At 39.6% G+C, this 19,123-nt stretch overlaps 2 protein-coding genes across 4 annotated transcripts; one reads left to right on the forward strand and one right to left on the reverse strand.

Annotated features, from left to right (window-relative positions):
- Positions 1-6,228: 6,228 nt before the first annotated feature.
- On the reverse strand, positions 6,229-13,408 carry LOC110628076 (somatic embryogenesis receptor kinase 2). Of its 2 annotated transcripts, XM_021774538.2 has the most exons (11): positions 12,930-13,408; positions 11,735-11,867; positions 11,558-11,629; positions 10,834-10,977; positions 9,857-9,928; positions 9,682-9,753; positions 9,486-9,598; positions 9,050-9,181; positions 8,627-8,968; positions 7,563-7,957; positions 6,229-6,877 (listed from the first exon to the last, which is right to left on the reverse strand). In XM_021774538.2, the coding sequence occupies exons 1-11, from the start codon at positions 13,012-13,014 to the stop codon at positions 6,563-6,565; spliced, it is 1,875 nt and encodes a 624-aa protein (XP_021630230.1). In that variant the 5' UTR covers positions 13,015-13,408; the 3' UTR covers positions 6,229-6,562. The 2 variants fall into 2 exon arrangements, with proteins under 2 accessions (XP_021630230.1, XP_043804799.1); XM_043948864.1 differs by lacking the exons at positions 11,558-11,629; positions 11,735-11,867.
- A 1,078-nt stretch (positions 13,409-14,486) lies between these two features.
- Positions 14,487-18,451, forward strand: LOC110628075 (protein CPR-5). 2 transcript variants are annotated; one of them, XM_043948863.1, is made up of 6 exons: positions 14,487-14,920; positions 15,774-15,830; positions 16,202-16,237; positions 16,381-17,190; positions 17,716-18,187; positions 18,248-18,451. In XM_043948863.1, exons 1-6 carry the CDS (start codon positions 14,516-14,518, stop codon positions 18,328-18,330), a joined length of 1,863 nt encoding a protein of 620 aa, XP_043804798.1. In that variant the 5' UTR covers positions 14,487-14,515; the 3' UTR covers positions 18,331-18,451. The 2 variants fall into 2 exon arrangements, with proteins under 2 accessions (XP_043804798.1, XP_021630229.1); XM_021774537.2 differs by having other exon boundaries at positions 14,488-14,920; positions 17,716-18,451.
- The last annotated feature ends 672 nt before the right edge of the window (positions 18,452-19,123 follow it).

Raw genomic sequence — 19,123 nt, forward strand, 5'->3', positions numbered from 1 at the left:
AGAATAGGTTTGATGCATGTTTGATAAGTTTGGAGGCGAAATGTGCAAAGGGGAGCCAAGTTTCTGCCCTTTGGCAGAAACCAGGTTCGGCAGCCGAAGGACTTTCGGCCGCCGAACATGGCTGGGGAGGCAGCCTTTCGGCTGCCGAAGCTTGCCCCCGAAAGGGAGACTTTCGTCTCTGTCTGGCAATTTCGGCTGCCGAAGGTGCCGCCGAACATGCATGAGTTTCATCTCTGTCTGGGAGTTTCGGCCGCCGAAGGTGCCGCCGAACTTGCCTGACTTTCGGCTCTGGAGGGACTTTCGGCCGCCGAACCTGCCGCCGAAAGTGCCCTGTCCAGGCCTTCCTTGCATGTTTTCCTATGGTTGTTTCATGATGTTTTAGGGGGTTTTTGGGGAGTAGTTTATAGTTATGTTCAGGCATGTTTGGTCCCTCATTTGAGTCCACTTGTGTAGGTTCAGACTCGAGGAACCGAGGACCCCAGCAGTGAGTTCAGCTGCTTCGGTGTTGTCAGAGTCAGCCAGAGGTGAGTGGAACTAAACTTAATCTTTTTAAATTAAATGTTTTATCATGTTTCATGCATCATGATTATGCAATAGGATGATTGCATTAGTTCACGAATATGCCGCATTGCATCGATGGTTGTTGATGTGGGTGAATATTGGATGACCCAATTAGTCCATGACAGGAAGACCAGGACCCCATTCTACGGCCTGGCACGGTTATGGGACTCGAAGACCAGGAGCCCAAAGGAGGCCCTGGGGTAATGGTAAGTAATGTATGTTATGACAGGAAGACCAGGACCCCATGCTACGGCCTGGCACAATGTTAGCTTGGACTAATTGGTGACAAGTTCACCCAACCCTTATGTGAATTGTCTGTGTTATGATGCATTTCATTGGAGCATAGTGTTAATATGTTTTATAGTTCTACTCACTGGGCTTTTAGCTCACCCCTCTCCCTTTACCCCCAGGCTTGCAGGTACAGTATAGTGCGGGAGTCCGGATAGAGTAAAGAAGTCATGTTTATGTAATAGCTAGCAATGGACATGATCGAATTGTAATGTAATGCCTTAATCAGTATAGTTATGTAATGAGATGATGTATATGGATGATAGAGGTGTGCTTGACCATAGATTGTTGTATCCCTTTTAATACATGATCTTAGAGATTTTTATGATGTTTATGCAAACCAACTCAACATATGTTATGTCACCCATTTGGGGCACTGATGAGATCCCACAGAGGGATTAATGTTTATAAGTTATGTTATATACAGTGCATGCACAGGTTGAGTATGGTTGATGTATATGGAAAGAAAAGTTTTAAGTTTTATGTATGTTGTTGATCATGTATGGGATTAAGCAGGTTTTCAGGATGCATGTCAAGCTTGCTACGGGTCCCGGCGGCCTTAAGTCGACCCGGATCCTAGCGCCGGTAGCGGTCCGATTTTCGGGTCGTTACAGGCTAGCAGGCGAGGATCCGAAGCCTCCGCTACCCCTCCAAAAATCTGCTCCCGGATTATTTCTGTGACCACGCTCGCAGGGGACTGATGGGTGATGTCCTCTGCGTTCAGAATATCGTTATCTGGAGCAGACAACAGAGGCGGCACCGGAGTCTTCTTCTTCTCTAGTGGAGGCAGAGCTGGGGCAGTGCGCCTAGAGGCCCGAGCCTTCTTTGAAACGGGAGCTGGGGCCAGAGCTTTGGAGGGAGGGGGACGCTTACTCCCAGTGTAATACCCGGCTAGACTCAGGTATCGGAATTCCTACCGTCCGGTGGAATCTCGGATGCCGGAGACCTCTAGAAGGGTAGAATCATGTTTTATAAAAATGTTTTAATGTGTTTTATGATTTTAAGTATGAAATTAAATGAGTTTTTGCATGAAAAGTCCTTGGAGGAAAACCCAGGTTCGGCCGCTGAAAGTCAAGTTCGGCCGCCGAACATGCATGCGTTTTGGAGGCACGTTAGGCCCCCGAAAGCATGAGTTAGGGAAGTCCAGTTTCGGCCGCCGAAAGTCAAGTTCGGCCGCCGAACATTGCATGGATTCGGAGGCACATTCGGCCCCCGAACGTGGCCTGGTCAGCCACCTATAAAAAGGGGACTTAGCCGAAATGGGTGAGTTTTCTCCCATTTTCGGCCACAGCAAGCTTCCGACCTTCCCTTTTGCAAATCTTGTGTTCTTCCTCCAAATCTCTTCCATTTTTCTTGAGTTTTAAACTCACATTGCAAGTTTTGAGCATTTAAACCAAGTTTTGGAGCTTTGGAAACTCAGGAGCCCATTTGCTTGGATCTCCGAGTCTAGGTCGTCTCTCTCTCGATCTTCAAGAGGTAAGAGCCGATCTTAAGCTCAATGTATGTTTTAAGTGAGTTTTAAGTTGATTTATGGGTAAAGATGCATGTTTAGGCTTATTGATGAGTTTATGGGTTTTGATGCTTTGATGAACAATGTAGCTTGTTTATGTGTTGTTGGAAGTGTTGTAGATGGGGTATATGATAGTTTGAGACCCCTAGGTGTAATGTATGTGAAGTATGCATGTTATAGAGCAAGATTATGCATGATAGAGGTTTTGGGAGGCAGGAGGTTCGTTTGAACCAAGTTTCTGCCCTTTGGCAGAAACCAGGTTCGGCAGCCGAAGGGAGTTTCGGCCGCCGAACCCCCTTTGTGGAGGCAGCATTCGGCTGCCGAAGTTGCCCCCGAAAAGAGACTTTCGTCTCTGTCTGGGACTTTCGGCCGCCGAAGGTGCCGCCGAAAGTGCCTGACTTTCGGCTCTGGAGGGACTTTCGGCCGCCGAACCTGCCGCCGAAAGTGCCCTGTCCAGCCATTTCATGCATGTGTTTCCATGATTATTTCATGATGTTTTAGGGGGTTTTTGGGGAGTAGATTAGAGTTATGTTTATGTATGTTTGGTCCCTCATTGGTGTCCACCTGTGTAGGTTCGGACCCGAGGAACCGAGGACCCCAGCAGTGAGATAGCTACTTCAGAGTCTGTAGAGCTTCAGCCAGAGGTGAGTGGAATAAACCTTAAGTTTTTAAATAAATGAAATATAACTTTTTGAGCATGTTCATGCATCATATATGCCATGTGATATTATAGGGTGTTTGCATTAGTAATCACGAATATGTTGCATTGCATAATATGATGTGGATGCGGATTGGCTATTGGATGATCCTCTAGTCCTCCTATGATATGATATGATGAGGATACAGTATGGATTGCCAGTGAGGCCCATTCTACGCCCCTGGACTATGTTAAGAGAAAGACCAGTGAGGCCCATTCTACGCCCCTGGCATATTGGAATGTTATGTTATGTTATGTATGTAAGAGAAAGACCAGTGAGGCCCATTCTACGCCCCTGGCACGATTGGACTATGTTGAGGACTATAGGTGACAATGCCATCCTTATGTGATATGTTTGTGATGTGTTGCATTTCATGGAGGCATGAAATATTTTAATATATGTTTTCTCTATTCTGCTCACTGGGCTTTGTAGCTCACCCCTCTCCCCTAACCCCAGATGTGCAGGTACAGGGTAGATCAGGAGGTTAGCCAGAGTATGGAAGCTATGTTTATGTAATAGTTAGATTGTGGACATGACAATTGTGTTATGATGTAATGTAAAAGTGTTTTAAGTTATGTTATGTAATTTGAATATTGAGGATAGAGTTGTGCTTGACCAATACAGATTGTTAATCCCACTTGTATGTACATGGTCTTTATGATATGAGATATGAGGCTATGTTTCAACCAAGCTTATGTATGATGAGATATCCCATTGGAGCATTTGATGAGGGCTCCAGTGGAGGTTTATGTTATGTTTATGTTTATGTACAGGTTGAGCTTGGTTGTTATATGAGAATGTTTACAGGTTTATGAGTATTGTTGATCATGTATGGGATTAAACAGGATTACAGGTTATGTCAGGCTTGCTACGGTTCCCGGCGGCCTTATGCCGATCTGGATCCTAGCGCCGGTAGCGGTCCGGATTTCCGGGCTGTTACACCCAGCCCCTTCTGCAGGGCCCTTAGAGGCAGCCGACGACTTCTCTTGAGAAGGAACGACCTCGATCGACCCGGACTCAGCCCCTTCCACAACGCCCTGGGAGACAACCTCATTGACTGGTCCGGGCTCCCTCTTCTCTGTAACTGGGGCGGCCTCGGCAGGAGCCCCCTGAACACCTTCGCCAGAGGGGATAATCTCCATCCCCCCCTTCAGGGACCCTCTCCTCAATTGTGGAGGCCTTGAGCTTCTCTTAGGAAACACCCTCAGAAGGCAAAACAGGCTTCGTCCTCCCCAGCTTGGTGTCTTCAACCGGCCTAGGAGCGATCCTAGGAGACTTTTTCGCCCCTTCGGTAGAAGCCCATGGGGACCTGGGGGCCTGAGCAGATTGGGAAGCCGAGCTCGACCTGCTGCGGCTGGAGGGCCTGGTAGACCTGATGCCTCGAGAGCTCGGTCTGGGAGCCTGAGAAGTGACTGGAGGAGGAGGAGGAGGAGGAGGAGGTCGGCTAGCCGACCTGGAAGAAATAACTTCGGCCACCTCTTGAGCAGTTTCTCTCACGGATCACGCAGCCAGAAGGGCGTCCAGAGCAGCGTTCATGCTCTCCCGGGACAATGTAAAGTTCTTGGGAGGCTTGATCTGGTCCATTTTCACTCCGGAAGCTGCAAAAATCCAAAATCAGGGCAAGTCAGAACAGCGCTCAATAAAAATCACAAAAACAAGACAAAGCAGGCAAATGGAATAAAGTACCCGCGTCCTTGATATCCCGAAGGTTGGACGCATACAAGCACTTTTCAACGTCATACTTCTTTTCTACAGAAGTCAGTCGAATGAACCCAACCTGATCGGTAAGGTTCAACTGGGGCAGGTCGTTGCAATCCAGAGATACATCCTCCCAGGGGAGATCGAGCTCCCAAGCCAACCCAGTTTCCTTCTTCAACTCCACCACCACAAACCCCTCTACCCAGCCTTTGATAAAGTCCTTATAACCCGTAAAAATTGACAACCCTCCGCGAGGGACAAAGTAGTAAAACCTTTGGCTTGCCTTGACTAGCCTGAAGAAGGTGACGAACAGACGCACCGTGGGTGTGAACCCCCAGCTCAGACAAACAGATTCAAAAGAGGACATGAAGAGAATGGAATTAGGAGTCAGCATTCGAGGGGTAATCTCGAAATATCGGAAGACCTCGATAAAGAAGGGAGAGAAGGGAAACGATAAATCGTATTCCCTCTGCTTAACGAAGAAGACCAAGCTGACGTCCTTCTGAGGGTCGACCAGACCAGAGGGAGGAGGATCGGGAAGAACGATTCTCTCATTTCGGTAAGGGGCCCAGATGTGAAAAAGGGGGGTATCCAGATACTCCCTGTAAATGAAGTTTCTGATGTTGGACGAGGTGATGCTAGACTCTAGGTGGACGACATCGGGAAGACTAGAGCTATCCATGGTGGGAGAAGAGACGTACCTGAAAAGCGGTTAGAGCAAATGAGCAGAGGAAAGTGAAGAGAGCAGAGGGACAGAACAAGCAAATCGCACAGAGAACAAAGGAGAATAAGAATTTCGAGAAGACAGAGGAAATTCGAAATTTGAAACGGTAATAAGGTGAAGAAGGTGAAGAGATATTTTGAGGCAGACTGTACTTAGACTGCGCGGTCATAATGATTCTCGGTATTTACCCCCTCATCAGTCGGGCAATAACTGATGAGAAGGTAAAGGGGCAATTGATAACCGCTGGATTTCTCTATCCCGGTCTGGGGTCAGGCCCATGACGACAGCCCATTACTTGGAGGCCCTTAAGTCTTCCGCATGAATCAAGTCCAGCCCGCTCAGCCTTAGGACCAAACTCCACCTAGATTTCTCAGTTAGGCCAGCCCGGCCTTTTCGGCCCAATGTCCAGATCTCCTCTGGGCTCAGCCTTAATCTCATCTTCCAGCCCGATCCAGAAGGAGAAAGGTGGCCAGCCCCTTCGTCAGGTGGGTCCATCCGCAGACATGCCAGAGGAGAATTAAATGGCCGTTACTCATAGAGCAGAGACCTGATACTCTCGTACGTCCGTATCAGTAGGGCAGAGACAGGTGGCCAAATGGCGAAAAATTGGTTATACGTCACTAGCAGACAAAAGAAACGGATAAAAAGGGGAGAAACACTCTCCTCTCGAAAAAGTTTTTTCTAAGTTCACAGAACCCTTGTAAAACCCTATTTTCTGGATCTCAGATCATCAGATATATTCAAAAAAATAAAAAAGCAGAGGAATATAAACTTCTCCTTTCTGCAATCCAACAACAGTCATCTTAAATACAAAAAACAAGTAACATGAACCCCAACGTAGAGGGCAAATTTTCATTGTTCATCATACAAATTTTTGCTATTGAAATATGAAGAAGATTGTTAATACTAAGAAAGAGCATAGGACAACACCTATTAGGTACACTGATATACAAAAATTGTAATTTACGTTCCAACAGAAACTACAATTGGCTTTAGTTGAGAACTTAGTGATATCCAAAGATGAAAAAGAGCTTTTTCTTTTCTTTTCTTTTTTTGACTTTCATATCTAATAAAGAGGTAGCATCATCTTGGACCGGATAATTCTACAGCATGCAGGTTCTCGGTGGAGTCAAGGATCCATTCAGAGCTCCGGGATGGGGCTAAATCGATCTGTTGGCGGACCATTTCTACCTTTTGCCACTCCTCCCATTTTTCTACAAGTCCATCACCTTCAAGCATTCTCACAACCTCCGACATCTTAGGCCGCTCCATGGGAGAGCTTTGGGTGCATAGCAATGCTACTTGTATTAGCTGCTCTACCTCAGTGTCAACATAATTTTTCTGCAAGTCTGGATCAACCAGCATTTCCAACTTCTTCTCTTTTAGAAGGGCTTTCACCTGCAAAAATTGCAGAATAGTTAATAACATGGAAATCTCTGAGGCACTACTAAATGAGAGTGGCATAGCCAATAACTAAAGTTCTGCTCCTTGCCAGCCAAATAGCATAGGCTACAGTGCTACTACAGGCCAGAATCACAGGGATATAAAAAAAAATAAAAAAACAAAAACAAGAAACACAGTTACACAACGCAAGTGGAGTCATGCATTTAGGTTTTCCTTTAGACCTCACTGAAAGTTACAATTCCTGGTCAGATCTAAACTCAAAAGGATATTGGCCAAGTTAAAGCACATAAAGAAGCAAAATAGAGCTTAAAGTCAAAAGAAAAAACAACAAATCATGTATTATTGACATGATCATTTTTCAATATTTAAATTTTATTTAGGAAAAATCATAGAAGTTGGTAAAACTGCAGCTGCAACAACGAGTCAGTGTTTGGCTGAAGCAAGAGAAGTAAATAGAAACCATAGAGAAAGAGGAAAGATCACTGTTTATAACTGACCAAAGCCATCATAAATCCATTTGTGTACAGAATCTATGAATTAACCGAGAATATTATCATTGTCTAAAATGGAACCCTCAAATGATACTTTAGATTAAAAAAATAAATTAAAGAACTTCACTAGTTTAATGTAGTAAAAAGCATCAAAGAAATAACATATAGGAAGGTGATCACTGCATTACCCAATCAAGCAGCATCACGTCATCATCATTTGCAAGCCTTGCAAGATCAAAAGCTCTCTGCCCTGTGATCAGCTCTAAAAGCATGATCCCATAACCAAAAACATCTGTCTTCTCTGATGACTTTCCTGTAGAGAGATACTCTGGAGCAATATGCCCAATGGTCCCACGTACAGCAGTTGTAACATGGGTATCTTTGTAGTCCATTAGTTTAGCTAATCCAAAATCACCAACAACAGCCTCAAACTCCTCATCCAACAATATATTTGCAGCTTTTACATCACGATGAATAATCTTTGGATCACAATGATCATGTAAATAAGAAAGGCCCCTTGCAGACCCCAACGCAATTCTTTTCCTTGTTGGCCAATCAAGAGGAGCTTCTGATGGCGGGCGTTCTATATGAATGAACAAAAAAGATCATACATCCTCCAGTTTCAGAGAGCAAAGAAATATTTTTTTTACAAGATCCCCATCCCAGATTAACATAACTGAATTAATGAAATATAGGTTAAAACCAGCAAAAACTGCAAGTAATATCTTAGCTCAATCTTAATATAAAAGTCATGTAAAAAGGTGAATTACCGCTGTTGCACAAGGCTTAAAGGGTAATGTTTATTATAATATATTTTACTATTAAAAATGCAAATGTGCATGAAGCTTTCACAACAAATACTCCCCGGAAATCCATTTTGAAACCAGGATTTCAATAACAGCCATAATGTGTTAGTATTTTTTTATCTGCCATTGTGTTAGAAGGCGTTTTTAGAAAGAGATTCAGCACCGCAGCTGCAATTTAAAACCTTTTCTGAAACACAAAGCATCAATTTTGACAAAAAGATATTGTTATTGGCCAAATTCGCAAATTTGTGTTTTTATTTATATTCTTTACACTTTTGGATAAAGTATTTGTTTGGGCAAAGATAAGTACACCCCCAGCCCCTGGGGCCAAAAAAAAATGTTCTCTCCAACATGAGTGGATTTCTTATTTTGAAAAATAAAATAAATAAATAACCAGTTTATGAGATCGCAAGTCAAGCTAAAAGCAATGGAAAAGCAAGCAATACCTCTTAGACATGATGCAACACTGCCATTGGCCATGTATGGGTAAACAAGCAGCCGTTCAGTAGGAGTCATGCAAAAACCTCGCAATCGAAGGAGATTCCGATGCACAGCCATGCTGATCATTTCCACTTCTGTTTGAAACTGCAATTCCCCACCTGGAGTCCGCTCCTCTTTAAGTCTTTTTACAGCCACCAAAGTGCCATCAGCCAAGCGCCCCTTGTACACCTTACCAAATCCACCCCTGCCCAGAATGTTCTTGTTGCTAAAACTATCAGTTGCTACTTGCAGTTCTCGCAAAGAAAACCTTTTAAGCTGTCCCAAGTGAACATCAGGATCCTCCTCACCTGAAATGAGAGTAACAAGTTAACAGCACATTATAGCTTAAAAAATCTGAGCTAATCAGTTTATGGATTCAAAATACCAACCAGGTACATCAAAGAAAATCTCTGGTAGCTTCCTTCGTTTCCAATATGCAAACCAAATAGCAGGAGCAGCAAACAACAAAGCAGCACCAACAGCCACTCCCCCAGCAATTGCTCCAGTGGGGCTACTTTCTCCTGAAATGATAATATAATTGAGTCCTCTCATGCATATCTGCTGTAACAGAACTCATCCTATCATTTAATTTTTCAACAAACATCAAAGCAAAACCACTACTTTAAGAGGAAATTACATTTACCACTCTTGCAACTAATTTTACTAGGAAAATTAAATTGAACTTCATTACGTAATATTAACTCTCTTTTTTTTTCTTTTGGGGAGGGCGGCATTTTGTTGTCTGGTTACTGCTATTAGTAGAAAATAGGACAAGGTTTTTTAACTAGGTTTTTTTCCTTTAAATTTATTGGTATTAGCGACTACCAGGATAAGGAGCTGTAGAAGTTGGAACAAATGGAGGTGGCGGAGAAAATGGCGGAGATCCAGGGCAAGGCTTTCCAGTAACTGGCCCACATAGATCCAAGTTATTTGCAAAGCTGTAAAAGGTTAATCAACAAAAAACTAATTGGTCCAAGCTAGTCAAATAAGATAAATATAGTTAAACTGTAAGCAAGAAAACCTGATGGGTGTAAAAAGTGAAAAGGACCCATTGTCTGGTACAGGTCCTGACAGACGATTGTTTGACAAGTCCCTGACAACAAAATTATAAAAAATGAAGATCACATCAATATTACTAAGATAAAATTGATTGCTCAAGAGAATGAAGAAGAAAGTTGCATTTACTAGGCACTTACAAGACTTGAAGGGCAGTAATATTAATCAAGGACAAAGGTATTGAACCTGACAGGCTATTGTTGTTGAGTCGACTATCCTTACATACACATACAAAGAAAGCAATGTTAAGTTTCAATCGTCGTTTTTATATATAATTGTAGAACCTGCTAGAATTAGAAGACATAATACAGACACATACATACAGATAATAAACTAAGATATATGCAATCAAGATTAAGAAAGCAGATGGCTGAATGTGAGATTGGTAGCAACTACTAAAAGAATCTCCATTATCTAGATAATAATACAACTCAAATCATCTGGAAGACAATTCAGAAAGTATACTGGTCAGGTTCAAAGACATTACACAACTATATATGTGCTACCTTGCTTAGAACTTGCAAGCAAATGAAGCCTGCAATAAATTCCCATTGAACTTTGATAACAGAATACTTTACTGCCTTAAACATTATCAAGCTCAAACTGACATTTATTTTTATAATGCTGGGCAAATAAAGAAATCTAATGCAGATGCAACACATGAATCGCAACCTTACTGGATGAGCTAGCCTAGCATGTGGATATTCCAAATCAACTAGCAACTAGTCTTATTAACAAGACATTATTCAGCTTTACTATTCTCAAAGTTATTTGAAACTGCAACTAGTGAATCCCTAGCTGCTTGATGTTCATTCTTAGAAGTACCATATGGAAAGAATATCACCATCTATGCAGAGAAAGGATAGCACTTGAACTTTAACACCAACCCCCCACCTTCAATGTCTATCAAGTTTGGGGTTTGCTTCAAAATGTTGTTTATGGGTAAAGTCCTACATAATTATGGTGCTACTGCTAGGCATTCATAAACAAAATTAAACCTTGTGGTTAGTTGCTTCTATTGAAAAATGAAGTTTCTGCATATAAATAAATATAAAAAAGTTCCAAAAGAAAATAATTGCACTGCATAAGATAAACTGATAAGGATGTATATTCATACAGGAAACGCAGTTTCGTCAGTTTGCCCAACGTGTCTGGAATAGGACCGGTGAAACTATTCATGTAAAGGTCCAAGCTCACCAAGTTTGTTAGATTCCCAAGATCACTAGGAATTGGTCCACTTATGTTGTTGCCATAAAGTTCCCTGCCATAACACAATGATTAATTTTACCCTTTTTTAACACAATGATTAGTTTCTTTGAAAGCATAGCATACTTTAATAGTTAAAATTCATAGTGAACTTACCACTAATCAGCAATAGATTTGTTATTAATTGAAATTAGGTTGAAAAGACTGCAAGATCCTCCATTTAGCAACTTTACATCAGATATAACTAAGATAATAAATTTGGCTGACACTACAATTCCCTTGAATGAAAACCTCGAGCTATTCTTAGCTGTCTATCATTTTCTTTTTTCGCTTTTCTCCCCTTCTATAGGGAAACAGAAGGCATTCTTCATTAACAGGAATAAAACTAGTCTACTACTGCCATACAGTGCCAACTCACAATTTCAAAAAGTTTCATCGATAGTTATCATTCACATGATTCACAAAATAATACAATTCAGAAATCAGATAATCACAAAACTAGAAATCAGATAATCAAAGAATACACAGAATGCTACTGAGTGATGCAAAAAGAATATAGAAAGAGGAGACTGGCAACATTAACAGACGAAATATTCAACATGAACAGGTAATAGACAGTGTTAAAGATGACTAACAAGTACTGCAAATTCTTAAGCTGGCCAAGTTGTGGGACCAATTGGCCAGATAGTGCTGCATTTCCAAGGTCACTGCACGATATAATAAAGAAAAAATACTTCAATATATTTCATGAAGCATTTTAAACCTTGCAAAACAATATCTGAACAAATTTTTTAATAAACTAAGTTGCTTACACTCTAATAACGCTGTTTTCATAGTTACATGTAACATGAAACCATGTACAGGGATTAACAAGGGTAGGATCCCAGCTCTGCAGGACATTATTAGGATCTTCTAAGTTTGTCCGGAGGCTATGCAAAGCATCACCTGCTTTCAGACAAATGGAAACGTGTAGATGAATAACAAAAAGGGATAAAGTTACAAAGTGCAGATTAGCTGCAGGAATAAAATAAAAGCTGTAACTTTAATTCAGAAAATTGCAACAAAGAAAAAGTTTCAAACCTTTCTGATAATGATGCTCAAGTCAGATAATTCCTTAAGACTACATCAGTTTTATGGAGCAATAAGCTCTGTAGAAAAACTTTCATCCAACTTTACTTTTGAAGGATTAATGAACTGTAGTTTTACAGTTATTTTCATTCTCCAGACTAAAAAAACAATGCCAGAGATGGTTATGCCCCAAAGAAAATACACAGATGTTTCTTTAAACAGAATCAGGTCCTGGAAAAATGACCAAATGATGAAAACAAATCATTTGCCCAATCCTAATACAGTCTAATCTCACTTGAATATCCAATTTCAAGTAAAACAAATAGCTCACTGCAATAAAACTCTCAACATATGAGGGTGAAATACAAGAGAAAGTAGAACATCTCAAATCAAAATTCTTAACTATGGCAATGCATAATTGCAGCACCAGAACCATGCAGAGAAAATAAGTTACCATCTTTCCAGAACATTTCATAGTAAGCATTTACCCTTGAGAATACCTTCTCTGAGGATGTTAAAAGAATTCATTTTAACCAAAGTAATGAACATTGACTCTTTTACATCGCTGGAAAATGACAGTCCTATCAATAACAAATTAAAATATCAATTCGTTAAACTAATCTAATCATGTATACCAGTCATTATCACATATAAATATATATATAGATACAGATTCCTCAATTGCACATCACGACAACAAATTGCTACAAAATTTTCACGACTAGTCTAATTCAGCTCATAAAATACAGGCTAATATAACATTGCAGTGAACCACAGCCATTACATCAAGCATAACCATATATATCAGTCAACATCACAGAGATTAAAAACTAATTTGAATGATTCCAAGCACTTCAACCCAATCAAATGACAAAAATTTCGAAGACAAAAGAAAAACCCAGAAATTACTACATAAAATAAGAAGAAACCAGTAAGAACCTTCCATATTTGCAGAGATCCTTGAAAAGGGAGGCACCACCAGGATCATCCACACCAGAACCCAAAAGCCAGTATTTGTGTCCATCAATCTTGACAAATCTATCACCCATACAAATCCACATCACCAAAAACAGCCCAAGCTTGGTAACTCATTTAAGCTACACTAGTAAAAGCCATAATTAACAGAAGGGGAAAAAAATCAAATGGGTGGTTTCACTTTCAAAATGAAAAAGCTGGTCTAATCCTATAATGTCAAAAAAAGTGAAAGCGGATAAGATTATAAGAAGAGAACGATAGAGGGAGAGAGAAGAATCTTGAAAATCCTCGCAAAATGCCTAACTTTTGTGTACTTTTTTTTTTTTTTTTTCCTTTGAAAATGGACTTGGGGATTGATTATAGCTTGTGTGCTTTGGCTTTGCTTTTGGATTTGGGTTTTTAGCTTTAGCCTTTAGCTTTATTGCGAGTTGCGAGTGATGAGAGAAGCTGGCTGGCGTGCAGTGGTGCAGTGAGAGAGAGTTGTGCAGCCCTGGGCCCCAGTCAAAGCACGCAAACGTTTTGAACTCTTAACAGTGGAGTAGAGCTTGGAGAGTTACTATACAATAAAGAAATGAGTCTATGTTAATAGTTTTTTTTTTAAAAAAAAATAGAGATATTTATTATTAAATTAAATTTATAAAATTTTTTAAATTTATTTAAATATATTTATCATTAAATTAATACGGTAAGTGTTATGCAAATAATGTATATAAAAAAATTTTTAAGTTTATAAAATATGTAAAAAGTATATATATAAATATAAATGTGTCTGAAAATTTTTTTTTAATTTTTACATAATTAATATGAAAATAGTAATTTTTTATTTTGAAATTTATCATTACATGTATCGATTTTTCCAATTTTATATGTATGAGAGCTTTCATGTGGACCCCAGAGGTGCCAGCTTGGATACGGGTCAAACAATTTTCAGCTTCTGGTTAGTCGTTAGTCCAACCACGCATGATTGTCTACAGTTCCAAATCATCACTCATCAGCCACCAGCCGGGTCGATATCAAATTAGGCTCCCTCCTTTTATAACACGGATCTCATCCGGGCCGGGCCAATTATTACCCAACCCAATTTCTTGCTATGGGCTTCCATTCTATGTAAATTTGGGCTCATGTGTAGCTGTTAAAGTCGCGAGTTGACTCGTATTCTTACGAGTTAAAATCACTAAAACGAGTGAATATTTAAAATTGGAATTAAGTAAAATTTTTTTAAAAAAATCACAATTTTAAATAGAAAATTGAATTAAAAAATAATACATAATTTTACTATTAGATTTACCAGTGTATATAAATTGTAAAATCTTACAATTTTATTTATTAATTTTTATAATTTTATTCAAATATTTTATTTTTAACAATTTCAAATTTTCACATACCCTAACTTGATTTAATAGCTTCAAAATATATCAATCATCAAAATAAATGTCAAACTTAGTAAGTTTAATAATTTAAAAAAATTTGGTGGATTGATTATTTTATCTTGTCAAAACTAACGAAAAAGTATAACATCAACTTCTTCGGAAAAAAATATTTACAAAATTATGCCTCCCGGTCTCCTCTCTCCTGTGGAGAGCCTTTCTTCTTCTTCTCCCCCTGCGCAAGAATCCAGCGCCACCGCGGATTCATATCGGATGATGGAAGGCCCTCCGTTCCAAAAACCGATTGACAATGGAAAGCTAATTATGGCCCATTACAACGAGAAGGAGAGGAAAAAGAAGAAGAAGAAGAAGAAGAAGAAGAAAGCCTATGATGACGTTGTTATGACGCCCTCATCTTCTTCTTCGGCGGCTCTTCCTTCTATGCAGCGAAGAACGCGTATCACTTATAAACGCAGGAAGCCTAAGGTGGTGATCGGTCCAGTTCGGCATGGTGACCGCTTTTGGGATGGCGATTTGGAGGCCGTTTCTCTCCCTCTTGGAATGTCATTTGCTGCTGTTGTTGCCCTGGTCGGTTGAAACTTCCATTCTTGATATAATATACTCAGGTTATGTTATGCTTTATAAGTGTTTATTTTGGTAAATTTCGTATCTTGATGTTTGCTGTAGCTAGCTTTTCGGAGCCTTGCTCTGGATTTTTGTGGTCGTTTCAGTTCTTGCTTGAGGCTTAACAGTCTGGGCCTTTTTTTAATTGATCTATAATATGAAATTAATTATTTGCAATGATTCTCTATTTGGTATTCGTTAAAAAATTTGATCTTTTCTCACGACGGTCTTTGTTGGGGATGAAAGTTTTGGTTTTTGATGAAAGGTCGTTGATGGTTCTTCCTTTGTTGTGCTAAATTCCTATCTTAAGTGATTTGTTGAAATTGGTATTGGTTTGGGTATTTGCAGTGAAATATTTCATAATGATTGCTTGTTCATTTTATTTTCCTCAAGTTTACTTGGTAACTGAAATGGAGTAGCAAAACTGCAAACTTGGTGATAACTTCATATCTGTTATGCAATGAATTTGGTGATCAACTGCTGCTTTCTGAAATTGGGATTGCGCCAGGACTAATAAATAGTTAGTAAATGGTCCTGAAGCTTTTGGAAGTGAAACGAGTTGGGTACGAACCTAGTTCTTGAAAAATATACGCAGTCTTGTGAAAGGTGTAGATATCTTATAATTGACTGAAATATTGGTTAGGACAGATGCTCTGGCTGTCCTTTTTACATTTAGTGAAACTGTGTCCACCAGAGACTAGCCAATGAATTTTTTTTTCTTTAATCTTTCTAGATACAATATAAATGTTTCATGCTTTACTTGGATTCTGTTTAGCATTCAATAGCTGAATATTGTGCATGGTTGCTTCATTTTCAGGTTCTTGAGAGGAAAGATGTGGAAGGTGAACAGATGTCTGTTGATCATCTTTCAAAGGTACATCCTTTTTGTCCCTTTACAAGAGATATGATGCTTTGTGAAATGTACCTATGAAGTTATGGCCGTGGTTTCTTATCGATTCACATTTCTTTATTTGGAATGTCGGGAAAAAAATCACTGCTAAAAACTCTGTTGGGTTTTTTCTCATTTAGCTCTTATTTAAAGGACGTTGATATGAGAAAAATGAAATCCTTTGTATTGCAAAATTTTTATAGCAAAGCATTTAAGTCTGACAAAAAGAGAAGCAAAGCCCCCAGAAGGGCCATAGCTTCGTGCTTTGTCTGGGAAATTTTGTGGATTGGGTTTCATTTGAATGAATCTTGAAATATTGGGCATTAAAAATTTTTTATTTGTCTGTTCATCTGCAGATTTGTGCTTCAGCTGTCAGAGAATCTTTAGTCAATGTAAGCCATACTTTAACCACCGACTCATCCATGAACTGACTGGTTTTTCAAGTTAAGTTCCATCATTTGTTCTATCAGCATCAGACAAACCCAAAATGCTAATATGATGTTTATGGCCTTTTTTATTCCTTACGTCACTACAGGTCTTTGGTGATAAATTTGATTTTTTTGCAAGGAACTTTGAGAAATCATTTGGGAGTACATTAAGAACCCTTAGATTGATTAATGAGGCATCCATCAATAAGGAAGCGTATCACTTAAGCCCTCTGAATGTAGAAAGCTTGGCTTCACACTCGACTCTTAAAAATGGGGTTGATTGTATTAGTTGCTCTGGCATCAAGGATTCTCTCTCAGAAACTTCAGAAACTGATTTGCGATCTTTCTCAGCACAGAATAAAATGCATGTGGCTGCAGATGTAGAAGATATTATTCCTTGCTCGAACCAGGAACTTGCCTTGAATGGGCAATTAAACCAACAGATTTGTGCTGCAGATGTAGAAGAGATTATTCCTTGCTCGAACCAGGAACTTGCCTTGAATGGGCTATTAAACCGACAGATTTGTGTTCGAAGCTCATTAGATTCTGTAATCAACCAGAGCAGCACTATTGAGAAATACATCATGGAGGAAGCACGTTCTAATGACCTGAAGACATTGGAGATTGGTCTTACAATGAAAAAATTAAAATTAAAAGAGGCACAGCTGGCTCTTAGCTTTGATTCGAATCATCTTGAAAGATCAAAAATAGCAATGGGTATGTCAAAGGCATCCTTTAAAGCCGAAAAATTCAAGAGCCAAGTAGAAGAGACAAAGTATGCTGAACTGCTTAAGAACTGCATAGACTGCCTTGTTGCTGGGTTGTTCATCATGTCTGCCTGCCTTTTATATGGTGCATATATTTTTTCATACCAAAGGATCACTGATGCTACTGCATCCTGTAATCCTTCAGTTCAGGTAAGGGTCATATCGTCTTGGTAGCTTCAGTTGGTTGTTTTTTAATTTGTGTGATCAATAGTATTTTTGGTCTAGTTATGTGAGTTTATTGATTTCTAATGAGACTATTTTCTCTGGAACTTTAGAGATTCTACGCAGAAACTGTCGAGAGGACAGTATATTGGCCTTTGGGGTAAAAGATAACAAATCTTACTTTAAATGTTCGATAAATCAATTAGATATGTAGGGTAAATCCCCACCTTGTAAATTTTGAGGGCACCTTGAATTAAGGTTGAAGCATGATTTTTAACGGGTTTTTATTCTCTTGCTACTTCAAAATGTATTTTGTGTTATAACCAAGAGCGTAATGAAATATTGTTTTGAGTTTCTTTAATGGCTCAAATAGGATTCGCTATCTCCAACGTCTAGTCAATTTTTGTGATTTCAAATAATTTTCATGTCAATCCTTCACCTGTATATTTCTCCAGCCATTTCTTTAGTCCTAAAAGATGCATAAGGAATTCATGTTTCTTTAATCTGATTCAGGAGTCTAAATCATGGTGGTACCCAAAGCAATTTTCGACTTTCAACTCAGGGCTGCATACTCTCCGGTGCCATGTTCAAGTTGTGAGCCGAATGCTATTTGGCATGTTACTGATCCTGGCAGTTGCGTATTTGCTTCTCCAACGATCAGCAACCTCACGACAGACAATGCCAGTAACCTTCATCTTATTGCTTTTGGGAGCCGTCTGTGGCTTTGCTGGTAAATTTTGTGTAGACACATTGGGAGGAAGTGGATTGCATTGGCTACTATATTGGGAGTCAATGTGCTTGCTGCACTTCTTCTCAAATGTCTTTACATCAAAGTTGTTCTATGTACTTCATGGACCTGTCACCGTCTCCCAAGGGATGAAATCCAATGCAATATGTCCATACTGGTTCCGGAGATTTGTTTTCTATGGTCTTGTGCTCTTGTTTCTGCCATTGTGCTGTGGTCTTCTGCCTTTTGCTGGTCCTGGTGAATGGAGAAATCACTTCTTGACGTGTGCCTCAAATTTTCTCTCATCCTACCAACTTGGTGAATGGAGAAATCACTTCTTGACGTGTGCCTCAAATTTTCTCTCATCCTACCAACTGGTTGATTATGACCTTTATGTGTAATTTTCTCTACATTTGCCGAGCTTTCTCCTTGGTAATTATGTAGGCAGCTGCTTTTATTTATTCAGTCCGTAACAAACAATCTATTTTTTGGAGTCTGTTTAATTTTTTCCATTTTTAGTCATTGCAAAAGTTTAGATCTTTAATACATGATGGATGACTGCAGCCAATTATCCTTTGTATCGCGGAGGTAAGTTATTTTCTTTCTGAAGATTAATTAAAATGCAATTTTTTTGTTTTTATGCAAAATCGAGCAAAATAAAAGCTCATTATTGAATGATGCTTCTTTTTTGAAAAAAAAAAATCAAAGACAATTTCCATTAACACAAAAATGGGCTCTTAAGCCCAAAACATCTAACAGGCTTAAAAATTAAGCAACTGGTCCAATAGGAAAAGCTCCAAAGGAAGCCCAACGCCGCGTTGCACATACGTCGAAAGAGGGAAGCTTCAAGTTGCCAAATTGTCAATGAAGGCCAGGTGAATAAACATCCGCACTTTAAAGTCAGTGGCTTGAAACCAATAATCTCAGAAAAGGAAATCATTTAGACAGCAAGCGAGGATGCTAACTGGCACTCATTAGCGATTCAGTGTCTTAAGAATCAACCGTCCAGCAGCCATAGATCTCTCTATATGAACCCACACAGTTGATCAGCAATAAGTAAAATATACAACCTTCTCACAACAAAAACTACGTATCTGAAGCGCTGATAGATGATATCTATATCAATTTAAAGAGGAACAGAAGCCTTCCATAAAGGGAGCACCATCTCTCTCCGTCGCCTGGCAATGGCTCCTA

The sequence above is a fragment of the Manihot esculenta genome, chromosome 12 (assembly GCF_001659605.2).
Source record: "Manihot esculenta cultivar AM560-2 chromosome 12, M.esculenta_v8, whole genome shotgun sequence".
Taxonomy (NCBI): Eukaryota; Viridiplantae; Streptophyta; class Magnoliopsida; order Malpighiales; family Euphorbiaceae; genus Manihot; species Manihot esculenta.